General features: G+C 37.7%; 1 protein-coding gene and 1 long non-coding RNA gene across 3 annotated transcripts in view; one reads left to right on the plus strand and one right to left on the minus strand.

The window, feature by feature from the left end:
* The window catches only part of arhgap42a (Rho GTPase activating protein 42a), a 425370-nt gene that overhangs the window by 244021 nt on the left and 167819 nt on the right, over window positions 1–13530 (plus strand). Inside the window, exon 4 of the mRNA XM_028800283.2 lies at window positions 6329–6400. Within this exon, the coding sequence (XP_028656116.1) occupies window positions 6329–6400 (72 nt within the window). The remainder of the gene's footprint in view (window positions 1–6328; window positions 6401–13530) is intronic.
* LOC114650559 (uncharacterized) overlaps window positions 1–13530 on the minus strand; it is a 146116-nt gene that overhangs the window by 129449 nt on the left and 3137 nt on the right. The window lies entirely within an intron of this gene.

Below are 13530 nucleotides of genomic sequence, written 5' to 3' on the forward strand. Positions count from 1 at the left end.
GCAGTTTTGTTGAGTTCTACCATTTTGTGACTTTTCTCATATTCTGGAGAATTACATGCCTTTTTTGTAGTATGTTGTAAGTCAAGTTGGAGCACCACAAGAAGGATTGCTTATGTGGAGGAAATACTCTTTATGAGAATTCTTATTAACCTGGTTTGGTTATTCTGGTTTGAGGGGCAGCCCAGTGAAACAGTGGCTTACAGTTGCCATCTTACAGCTTCAGGATCTTCATAGTTGTCCATGTGGAGTTTGCAAGTTTTCCCTGAGTCTGTGTGAGTTTCACAATCAATTTCCCAAAGATGTGCAGATTCATTGATTAGGTATATAGATAGATTAACCAATGCTAAAGTTTGAAATATAAAAGCAGAAACAATTTTAAGTGCTACTGGTGAGTTTTGCAGGGGATAGAGTCTGGCAGCATTGGGTACAGGGAAATAAGCAACTACTGATCATGACTGTGCACACTCTCACACATTTACTCTGGCAAATTTGGCTTCATTAATCGAATTAATGTACCTAGCTTGAGGATATTGGAGAAAACTAAAGTATCCAAAGAAACACCAATGCATACTTGGGTAGACAGTCCAAACAGCATACAGGTGATGATGGAGCTATGAATTCAGCTCAAGTGTCTGGAGCTGTGAGGTAGCAGTGCTAAGCACACTGTGTGTTTTTTTTTTAACAGTGACAGGTAAAAATGTAACACAAATATATATTGCTCTTGCATATAATATACTGCATTTCTTTGTGTGAATCTGTGAGTTTGCCTAAGTGTGATTTTTGAATTTTAACTGCTGTTTTGGATTCATCAATGAAGAACGAAAGGAGGTAATAATAAAAGAGGAATTTTGTCTCCTGCTGTCAAGTCAAGTCAAGCTGGGGGGCAAGTACTGGTACAGTGCATTGCTGCACCCACTACACGACGAAACAACTCGGGATCCCAGTTTGCAACCCCCCAGGCAGACAAGCGGTCCAGTCCCACCCTCCAGAAATGACCCTCTATCTGCCACAGCCAGGTGTTATGTAGGCGACCACTTGGCCTGGTCCAGCCACTCGGGTCCCCAACAATGAGAATCTTACAAGCCGGATCACCCTCGGGGAAATGCATTACATGGCTGTAGTGCCGTAACTGACGCTCCCTCACAATGCAGGTAATGTGCCTCATTTAGGACTCCATGAGCAACTGCTCATTCGACACAAAGTCAAACCAATGGTACCCAAGGATTCTCTGAAGAGACACAGTACCAAAGGAGTCCAGTCTTCGTCTCAGGTCACTGGATAGCGTCCATGTCTCACAACCATATAGCAAGACAGGAAGCACCATGACTCTAAAGACTTGGACCTTCATCTTTTTGCATAGATATCGGGAGCGCCACACACCCCTTTCCAGCGACCTCATGACCCCCCATGCTCTCCCAATCCATCTACTGACTTCATAGGAAGAGTCACCAGAGACATGAATGTCACTGCCAAGATAAGTAAACCTCTCAACAAGGTTGACACTCTCTCCACAAACAGACACAGTGCTGATGGCTGTGCCCAAGAGGTCATTAAAGGCCTGGACCTTGGTTTTTATCCAGGACACTCAGACTCCTCACTCAGTCTCTTGAGCGCCCCGATCAGAGCCTCCATTGACTCTGCGAAGATCACAGCATCATCAGCAAAGTCAAGATCTGTGATTCTTTCTTCACCAACAGATGCCCCACAGCCACTGGACCCCACGACCTTGCTCAACACCCAGTCCATACAAGCATTGAACAGAGTAGATGCAAGAACACAGCCCTGATGAACCCCAGAATCAACTGGGAAAAACGCAGAGGTCCTGCCTCCACTCTGCACAGTACTCACAGTACCAGTGTACAGGCCAGCCATGATATCCAGTAACCTTCGAGGGGATCCCATGAACCCTCAGGATGTCCCACAAGGCAGCTCGATCAACTGAGTCGAACGCTTTGTGAAAATCGACAAAGGCTGCAAAGAAACTCTGCTGATATTCGCATTTGCATTCCATGAGAACCCTCAGTGCCAGGATGCGATCGATGGTAGACTTCTTAAGCATAAAACCAGACTGTTCCGGTCGCTGGTAGGTGAGCAAGTGATCACGGATCCTATTGAGGACGACCCTAGCAAGGGCCTTACCCAGCACCGAGAGCAGTGTTATCCCCCTGTAGTTGCTGCAACCCAGCGATCACCCTTCTCTTTCCAGATAGGAATGACAAGTCCCAATTTCCAGTCACTTGGGATGATGCCAGTCTCCCAAATTGCTTGCAATGCCAGGAGGACAGCCTTATCACCAGCCTGGAGAAGTTCACCCCGGATACCACAGATCCCTGCAGCCTTTCCTTCCCTCAGCTGGTTCACCACCTGTGCAATCTCAATGAGATTGGGTGGTTCACAGCTAATTGGAGGATCAGCTCTCAAAAGCTGTGAACCCAGAGATATCCAACGTCCTAGCCGGAGAATTAGCTTTGAACAACTGCTCAAAGTAGCCAGCCCAGCGGGTCACAACTGTAGTGTCATCTGTAAGGACCGTTCCATCAGCTGCCCTGACTGCGACTCTCTGAGGAACAAATTTAGATGTGTGTAATGCTTCAATTCCTCTGTAAGCAGGACGTGGGTCGCTAGACCACAGATGGTGTGTCACTTGCTCACAGATTCCTTTAACAAACGCCTCCTGCTGTGCACTTTCTAAAATACAGAAAGTAATCCAGTGGCAGTAACATTATATATTGAAGAAAAGAAATTCTGACAAAAAATATTTTGAAAACTGTAGCAAGGTAAAGTGTTTGGGCATTTTCTTTGAAATGAAAAAAGTGCTGCCCTATTTTGGTATGTAATATGATGCAATATACTTTGGAATTTGATGCACTCACTTCAGTAGAGTGACAAGATCAGACATGTGAAGCGCTTGTAGTTATTATTCTGTGACTGGAATATTCTGTTTCAAATACAAACTACTTTGGAGTTGATTTTAGGAAGACATTTTTACCTAAAGAAAATCCCTGTACTGTATGTAGACAACAATGAGCTAATCTGGCATCTTTTTTCTGGTATCTTCTGTTGTAGAATCAGGCATCTGTCATAGAGTTTCTCCAATCAATCTGACTTTTTTGCCAAAGCCCAGGAGGAGTAGATTGGTCAGGTTAGTCATCACATTAAATACCACACACAGGATACAAAGAAGAAGAAAAGCTTGGGGTAGGATTGGCAAGAGGGACTGTTTACGAATGGTACACTTGAGTATAAAAGGACAACTAACAATAATATACACGGTATAAACAGCCATGCCAGCTGTTAAACAGGGACAGACTCTGTTAAATTAATAACTTGTATAGCCTTAGTATAAATGGTAAGTCATTCTTTGCACTTGGAGATGGAATGTCCTGAATATTTGAGCCCCGGCAGATAAATCCTGTATTTGATAAAATAGCTTTGTGTATCCTTACTTTTACACAAAAAGTCTACTTCTTGTGAGTTTAGTGTATTCATTAAAGTACAGTTGATTATTAAATTCTACAAGTAAAGGAGGGCAATCATGCTACTGATATCTTTGTACATTAGAAGAACAATTCTGAAGTAAAGCCTAAGCTTATCTAGTAACAAACAAATGCAGATACTTGGTGCAGAAGTCATAGGATTAGATACCATAATTATAGGTATAAAGGGCTAAGAATAACCAAGTGTTTCTTTAATGTGGGAAATGACATCCTTCACACCTTCTGCAATTGTGTGATGGCCAGTGTGATTTTCTATTCTGTGTTGTTCTGGGCTGAGGGTTCACAAATCAACAAGATAATTAAAAGGGCAAGGTCAGTTATAGGATGCACTCTGGACCCTATGGTTGTAGCAAAGGAGAGAGTTAAAACAAAACTGGGTGCCATTATGAACAATGCTGCACATCCTCTTACTTTCAGCCAACAAATTATTCAGCAGAAGTGCATCAAGAAACGCTACTGGGACTCATCTATTTTATTAAATTGTGCATGTGTATTTATTTATTTATTTAATTACTTACTTATCTACCTGTTTATGTATTTATTTATTTTAAGAGCTTCTGTAAAAACATGAATTTCCCATGAAGGCAAATAAAGTTCTATCTATCTATCTATCTATCTATCTATCTATCTATCTATCTATCTATCTATCTATCTATCTATCTATCTATCTATCTATCTATCTATCTATCTAAACTAAAGTGTTATTGATACCGTAATTAAACCGGCAAAGATTTTAAATGACAAAGAAGAAAATGAATTGTGCAAAACGAAAATAAACAGAGATTAAAGTGAGCTTAAATTTAAGTATATAAAGAACAGATGGCAAAAATGTCATAAGCCCACCTCTGTGACTTCACACCCAAGGACGTGCCATAGCAATATATGACGTTGAAAATTATCTAATTTCCCAAATTTCAGGGCAGTGCTGTAGTGAACACAACTGAAAGCAGTAGTGGAGTCCAAATTATTGGTATGCTGTGTCTGAAAAACTGCACACATGCATTGTGTACACTTGGATACACCTGACTATATAAGCTTATACAGTATATATACACACACACACACGCACACACACATATTCCAAGACAGTATCTCTTTCTTATGCCTAGACAACTGTTTGCTTCTCATATAATATAAGCACTAATCTCCACTAAAATCCTTTCTTTCTTTTTCTTTGGCCGCTCTTAATCCTTCCACTGGGGAGCAGATCACTCCTGCTTTCCAACTCTCAACATAAATTCAATGTCACTTTTCCACTCCTTCCTGAATATTCAGTCAAAACATAACAAGTCTATATGCCTACTGTCCCAGCATTGCATAGTATTTCATATTTAAATGCAAGCTCTGCTGACATAGTACATAGAAACTGAGATCATCTTGGATGATCATGCTTTTTTTTAATTAGTTTGTTTCTATTTTTACAAATTTCCAATTTTTATTTATCCTGGTACTGTTTTTTTTCAAGTTGTAGGTTTGTGGAGAACAAAAATATATCACATAAGTTTTGAATGTAAGGCAGAAATTAGTCTTGGTTGCAGTTTAAACCTGGTATATGCAGGCACACCAACACACCTACTTTCATTCATTCAATAACAATTTAGAGATAGCAGTTCCACACATATCTTTGGAATATTGTAGGAATCTGGAGGACATGGAGATAATTCATGAACATGGAAATTCCATGCTGACAGTGGCTTGGGTGGAAGTATAGCCCAGGTGTCTACTATGCCACTTTTGCATGATATGAATGCAAACATTTCAATATACTAGTTCACATGTTTTGTTCTTTTTTAAAAAAATAGTAATTATTTTACGTTCATAATTTTCTCCTGCTTTAACACCAGGGAAAAAAATAGCAATAAAAATACTATTTAAATTTAAATCTATCTATCTATCTATCTATCTATCTATCTATCTATCTATCTATCTATCTATCTATCTATCTATCTATCTATCTATCTATCTATCTATCTATCTATCTATCTATCTAAGTTTTCAAAGGACAGACACATGAATCATCATGCATAAGTATACTGTACATATATATGCAGATCTTTCCATTTTCATCAAAAAGCTTCTTTCCTTTGATATACCAAAAGGCAAACAAATTCTGACAAGAGCTAAATATTTATGCATAATGAACAATTTATTTTCAGTGGTGTTTACTGCTATGTACAGATAGACACAAATCAAAACTCCATCATAGAATTCATCATAAATATAGAAATTGTTAAGTGTGATGTATACAATATATGTGTATGGATCAATATAGAGGAGGGGTGGAATAAATTTGGGCAAATCATACTCTCTTGTGGGAACTGAGTGCTTTCTTCTTTGGCTGGTGATTCAATATCAGCTGAATTTTGTGTTGTGCATCATTTACCAGAGGCTTTACAATGGATAAATGCAAACGATTTTTTTTGTCCATAGAGACTTTTGCTTGTGGAATTCTATTACTTTCCTATTTGACTCTGATAATTTGTAATCTTCTGTAGGAGACAACTGACAATTATTTTTCTTAACTTGTTAATGACTCAGTTAGTCTCCCTAATTGGTTTAATGATTTAATTCTGTTGAAATGGGGTGTCAGAGTCTAAATATCTGGTGGGTTCAACTGCCTATCATCTCTATAGTTAGAAATTAACTTTTTCAGACAGAAAGCTGCTACAGTAGGGGTGCTTATGTTATGTATTTTTCCCCCACAAAAATGTATCTGGATTTCCGATTTTAATTAATGCATTAGTTTTGTAACAAATCAAGTATTTTAAAAATTGGTGTTCACAATTAATTCATTCCAATTGTCAAGTGTCCCATTTTTCTCTTTGATATAGATCCAAAATGCAGATGATGTCCTTATTGGGCCATTGGAGAAGTTTCGCAAAGAACAAATTGGTGCTGCTAAAGTAAGTCATACATTCTTAACCTCCCCTTCCAGTAACAACTTCTGTTTTCATTTCTTCTCCACACAAGATTGTTTTGCCTTAATGCAAATAAGTAATAAGTCAATCACATGGCTGCAGTTCAATGCGTTTAGGTATATATAGACATTGTCAAGATGACCCGATGAAGTTCAAATTGAGCGTCATAATGGGGAAGAAGGGTGATTTAAGTGACTTTGAATGTGTCATGGTTGTTGGTGCTAGATGGGCTGGTCTGAGTATTTCAGAAACTGCTGATCTACTGGGATTTTCACACACAACTATCACTAGGGTTTAAAAAGAATGGTTGGAAAAAGGAAAAGTATCCAGTGAGTGGGATTTATCTGAGCAAAAATGCCTTGTTGATGCCAGAGGTCAGAGGAGAATGGTCAGTGTGGTTCGAGCTGACAGAAAGGTAATAGTAACTCAAATAACCACTCATTACAACTGATATATGCAGCAGATCATATCTGAATGCACAACATGTCGAAGCTTGAAGCAGACGGGCTACAGCAGTAGGAGACCACACCAGGTGCCACTCTTGTCAGCTAAGAACAAGCAACTGAGGCTGCAATTTGCTGAGGCTCACCAACATTGGACAAGAGAAGATTGGAAAAATGTTGCCTGGTCTGATGAATCTCGATTGCTGCTGTGACATTAGAGTCAAAAAAGATGAAAGCGTGAATCCATCCTGCCTTGTATCGATGGTTCAGGCTGATGGTGGTGGTGGTGTAATGGTGTGGGGGATATTTTATTGGCACACTTTGGAACCCTTAGTACCAATTGAGCATCATTTGAATACCTCAGACTACCTGAGTATTGTTGTCGACCATGTCCATCCCTTTATGACCACAGTGTAGCCATTTTCTGATGATTACTTCCAGCAGTAACACACGCCATGTCACAAAGCTCAAATCATCTCAAGCTGGTTTCTTGAACATGACAATGAGTTCACTGTACTCAAATGGCCTCCACAGTCACCAGATCTCAATCCAACAGAGCACCTTTGGGATGTGGTGGAATGGGAGATTCACATCATGGCTGTGCAACTGACAAATCTGCAGCAAATGTGTGATGCTTTCATGTCAATATGGGCCAAAATCCCTGAGGAATACTTCCAGCATGTAGGTGAATCTATGCCACAAAGAATTACAGCAATTCTGAAGGCAAAAGCTGGTAACATAATCTTAGAGCTGTAGAAAGGTTTCGTAAAAGAATGATTTCAGTCTCTTTAATTGATATATTTATTAAAAGTACACTCTTAAAAATAATGGTTCTTTAATGGCATTTTATGGTTTTTATTGGGTTCTTTATTTGGGTTTCATCGTAGCACTATCGCTTGACAAAGCACCATTTCATTCTGGGAAGAGTTCTCTGGATGTGACATTGGTTCTTTGTGCTTTGAAAACCTTGCTTTTAAAAAAAAATGAAATTTTTAATGTTTGGTACCTAGCAGGGCACTAACAGATTTAAAAAAACAAAAGCCTTTGCTTTTGTATGAAGCAAGAGTCCTTTTAAAATCATAATCTTATTGGTATTTCGCAAACCTGTTACCATTTATGCAGTTATTTCATGTATGGAGCCAGTTACGGACCTAAATAAATAACGGTTCTTTTTGAAACTTCATGTGAATGGGTCTTTTGGGAACCAAAAATGGTTCTCCTCTGGCATTGCTCTGAAGTACCACTTTGGCACCTTTATTTTTAAGATGTATTTAAAAAACTATTAATTTTTCAGTTTAAAGTTTATAAACGCCTTTTCAAGTTTAAGAAATATCACTAACATTGTGCCATATTGTTTTACTAAAAGCATTACAAAGGCATTAAACTAATCTTCACACTAAATCCTCCATGCTGAAGTTCAGTCAAGTCAATAAATCTTTACAAATAATGTGTTGCCCATTTTGCTTCAGCCCTTGCTTCACGTTAGACTCCCTAGTAAGCTGGTAGATGGACAATTCTGGAAAAACACCACAATTCCACATTCACACTTAATGAGTGTGGTGGAGTAGCAAAGAACACCTCATGGGGCAGATGTCACCCTGACCTACTGAGCATTCACAATTAAGCCAGTCCTAACTGATTTTAGAATGGAAAGTCGTAGTAGTGCAGATACAGCAGTGTTACATTTAGGTCTGGGGATTTATGTTGGGCATCACACTTTGGGACAGATACAAATGTAATTTAGTCAGCTGTTGATAATCTGATATACTGTGTTTTTTGTAGTAGGAGTGTGGCTTTTGTTACCTATATGAGCTCAAGGTTATTATAATCAGAATCTTTCATAATTTTATTTGTGTGTTATTTCTGCATGTTTTTTATTCATTTTACATTTGTATTAGGTATTTGAAATGTGCAGAATTCATAGCTGCTCTTTAAATATTTTTCAGATTTATTTTTGAAGATATTCATATTTTTCACGTCTTTCTCAACTCCATTTCTTTTCTTTATTGATGCCGCCATTTTTTTGTGCTGGTTGCTATGCTAACTAGCTCCGGCAGCACAATGTGTTGCTTCATTGACGCAACCACATAAAGGTCAGCCCCAAGGATCCCTGGGTTATCCATTATTTAGATTAAAAACAAAAGATCCCATTCATTTGGCAGGTGCTTCATAGTGAATTTACTTTATTCTGAATCTTTGCAATAATTATTATGGTAATGATTATCGGTTATGATTTGTATTTTGATGAAAAACAGGAAGGCTTGGCTCTTGATGACATATCGCCTATCGGTCCCTTTCTAAAAAAGAAGAAATCTGACTTCACTTGAGTATAAACAGAGTAACAGCCTATTCAAAGACAACTTTAACTTACTCCCCACCAGAGGAAATGCTTTTTAACCATTGATTAAATGCTATTAGTTATGGAGAGTGACATGCAGACAAATAAAAGGACATCAGTAGTCATCATTCTTAAAGGCCTACAAACAACCAACTTAATATTAACCAATATAGATTATTCATCAAATTATTACAAATGATCTAAACAGCCCATTTAACATAAATAAACATAGGTATATTTATCAATTTATTGCAGGTGAAATTTAAGCTTAAATATAAAGTTCATATATCTCATAGTTTTTGGATTATTAATTCTATTAAATTTATTACACCTAGTCTTGATTGAGTAAAGCCATATATTGAACTAGAAGGAAGAAAAGTAAACAGAGCGAGCATGTGGTGTGATAGGTTGAAAAAGAATGTGATAACTTTATGTTTCAGTTTGTCAAAACTGAACAAATCCATAATAAGAAGGTGATACCCTTCCTTCAGATGTATTGTTTTCAGGGTCTGGTTGAGTTACTTCAAACACAGTGCATTGACCAGGGATGATTAAAAGCAGCTCAGTTCAGGCAGATGTCCTTTAGTATAAAAATCTGCAAACTGAGCTAACTCAAACTGAGCTCTCTTATTAGAGACCCCAAAAACTGGAAGAAATGTTATATTGGTGTTAAGTGGATGTATGGTATCTCTTACAAAGGTACCACTTGTGCTGTATATTGTAAAGTGATTGGAACACTCCTATGGTGTTTCTACTTTCTCAGAATGAACTCCAGAAATCCATTTAAAAAGTGGAACAGAGTACAAACAAATAGACAAAATCATAAATAAAACCTTGCTACTATACTAGGCTTATCTTTAAAGTTCTTGAACCTCTGCTGGAGTGGCGTACCTATCTGTTCACCTATCAAGTATCAGAAAGCATTGCCTGCATCTTGTTCTTTTATGATTCTTTTCCTTAAGCCATAGAATCTTCACCTCAGCTTTTCTACTGTCTGTAGACTCAACCTGCTTTCTGATTAGTGCCAATTATAAACTCCCCTTTGCTGCTCACTACCACCCAAGCTTAAGATTTAATTCAAAGTTCAGTGATGGCCTTTATGGCTAAAGATATACTGTACCAGACTAGAGACCCCTCTAATAGCTTGTTTTGTCTGTGCAATCCAATGGCTTATGTAGTCCTTGAAGGGTTATGTTTCCAAGGTAATACCTCAGCTGTCCATTCCCACAAAGGCACACTGCCACCCACCAGTTGGGATGGAGAAAAATGCCCTGACTGATCTCACCCTTAAATTAATAACTTTTTCAACTTCCCCAGCTAGGCACCATTTGCTTCCACAGGTTGGTTTTAATGCATCCTGCCAGCCATCCATATTGTTTCATTCTCTCTCTATCTGTCTCTTGACAGAGGAATTAAACACCTCCAGAAACTTTCTGGTTGCCTATCCTCTATTGTTCTGAGGAAAAATGGGACCTTTCCATCTTGGGTAAAAGTGTCTTTCTTGTTATGGTGTTTTTCAATCATTGAAACTCAACACCATGCCTGACATAGTCGGCAACACCACTGGTTGCTCCCGCCTTCCCACAATGATGTGTCTACTTACTTTTTATTTGCAAACATGACTCTCTCATGGAGGTTTTGAGGGGGAATGTTCCTATTTCTGTGATATCTTGTTTCCAATCTATGGTCAGTAGTCAACCTAATACAAATATTTTTAGATGTGGGACGAAGCTGCAGTACTTGGAGACAGTTCATAAGGACATGGGCAGAATATACAAAATCCACAGGAACACTGGCTAGGCCAGAAAAAGAACCTGGGCATGCAGAGCTGTGAGGCAGCAGTGCTAAGCACTATATGTCCATGCTGGTCCATTTTCTTGTACTGTATATATTTATATTAAAATGTATTTATTTTTACTTTGTAGACACATGTCCATGACAACTGAGTAGACCATAATTCCCTCTCTTTGAAATCATCCAAGACAGGACATGCTGCCCGAATCATCAATTCAAAATAGTTGCTTTTGTTCCTTTGTTACCTTGCTACCTATCCAGAAGTATAAATTAGACAAAATAACATTTATTCAGTGGGGTGCAGCCCAGCTGTTCAATACCTTTTGAATTAAAGGACCAATTTTAGATCTTAAACAATTCACTTCTACTGAATTACAGTATTGGGTGGAAATTGAGGAGTGTGGTGATTAGTTAAATGAATATGTAAAAGAAAGGCAAGGATAATATTGTATAATTGTAATAGTTTATAATAATGTATTATTTTTCAAGCTCCAATAAATGATTAAAGGCAGTGAAAAGTAAGTATTTGGAAAACCAATTTATGAAACATACACATAATGCAGACCTATTTGTTATTACCATATAGTTTCAAGCCTATAATATTTTCATCTTAATGATTGTTTTGGGTTGCTGTATGAAACCAAAAATAATCCTACTTTATAGGGATAATGAATTTTGTAATGAATGCAAGCAAATGATACATCATTTTTCTTGTAGTCATTTATTTCAGTATTGAAAAAATGTTTTAAAATGCATATGATTCAGTAATTGTTTCTGTTTTACACCTGCCACACACACATCAGTTAAAGCAATATATAATGAAAAAGTGTGTAAGCTTTCAGCAAAAGCTATTATGATAGCACATTTCTGAAATATGTTTTCTCCTACTTCTAATTTACTATATTGGTAAAGTTACTGTAAAGGCACATTTATGAAGCATAATTCAGATTTCTTTTTTTATTTTTACATTTGTTTTAAGTACTATTTGACATATCTAATGCTTACTATAGATTTCAAAAAGATTACACTATTCTTCTCCAAGGCAAAAAGAGTTATATATATAAATTAATTTTAGTGAAATTACTACTCTACTTGAAGAACGAAGGAGTACCCTCTGAATGATATCTTTGGTGAATCTTTTTGAAATGCAGACTTTGAAAATAGAGCTTTTCCTTCTTTTTGTTCTCATTAAATTTTAAATATATTCAGCATTCCTCATCCCACTTCACAATTTGGCATGCAATAAAATTACTGATTATAATACCATCCTTCCAGTTCAGGATTCATAAAAAAGAAAAAGAGTTGTTCATCCAATGTTTGTACACGCTAGAAAGTTGCAAGCAACACTGACTGTGCAATACGTAGTTTTAAAACTTTTCTGAATTACTATAGATGATTTATGAAAGGCTCCCTTCAACAGTCATTTGAAAGATATAGATTGAGTGGACATTTACAGGCATGCATATTACACATTTAAAGAAGAAATACTAAAATAACGTGACAAGGCTCCTACTTTATTTACCTTTCCTTTCTATGTTGTAGGAGGCAGGTCTCTGGCCTTTAGACTTATATCAAGGTACTGTAACTGAAGCACTCTTGTTTTAAGAAACTGAATAATGCTATTTATTGATAAGCACAAGGATTACAGAAGTATGATAATTGCATATATATACTGACATAAGACTGGATTCCGACAGACTAGACATACCAACATAACTTATAGGCTGTTCACTGGTTATTTAGAGATCTCCTTTATCTTGGCACAGATAAATAGTTTTATGATACCAAGTCTTTATTGATGATGTCTAATTTTCTGTGGAGTCAGTGCTTTAGTTTCTGCTCCAGATTAATGTGGGAGATTCTTCATGCATTGGAGAGCACTCTTGCTCTTTGCCGCATGATCATTGTCAGTGCTGTGCTGCTACTTTCTCAGCTTGCTTTCAGCTGTTAGGACCTTTATTGTGTTATCTGCAACTTAGGGAAAAGTATGACTCTTTCTGGCACAAGCGTTTAGATGCTGAACTTCCCTTCTGGAAGTGATGGTTACTTCTCAGCCATCAGAATGACTAAGTGTTTAGCTTGGCTAGCTGGGTCTCAGCTCTCAGGCTCATGAAGAGAAGAGTTTGTGTCATTCATCTTTCCAAGAAAGAGCACCTCATAACCTTTTAGGTTTTTGAGACCAGGTATCAGGAGGCCATTTTGCATATTTCCTTCTCCCAGAGAGGGTGCCACAACAAAATCCTCAGGGAGTTCAGTGAGTGTACACTGAAATATAATAGAGGGCTTCTTCCTTTTTCTTCTCTTGAGAGTTGGGGTGAATGTAGTTTTAAAGGAAAGTTGAACCTTCTCCTGATTGGATTAAAGTCACCTCCAGATACAGAACTGATGTCGTTTCATAGGCACGTTCCTCTGTCCGTCAGAGTTGTCATTCCTTGAATTATAGGTGTTTGTTCTTGCTTGAGACCATTTTGTGCCTTCTAGCTCAAGAGGTCTACAGAGGGGCTTCTGGAGAAATGTTAGTTGTACTCTGATTTACACCT

Source organism: Erpetoichthys calabaricus, chromosome 4, assembly GCF_900747795.2.
Source record: "Erpetoichthys calabaricus chromosome 4, fErpCal1.3, whole genome shotgun sequence".
NCBI classification, from domain to species: domain Eukaryota; kingdom Metazoa; phylum Chordata; class Cladistia; order Polypteriformes; family Polypteridae; genus Erpetoichthys; species Erpetoichthys calabaricus.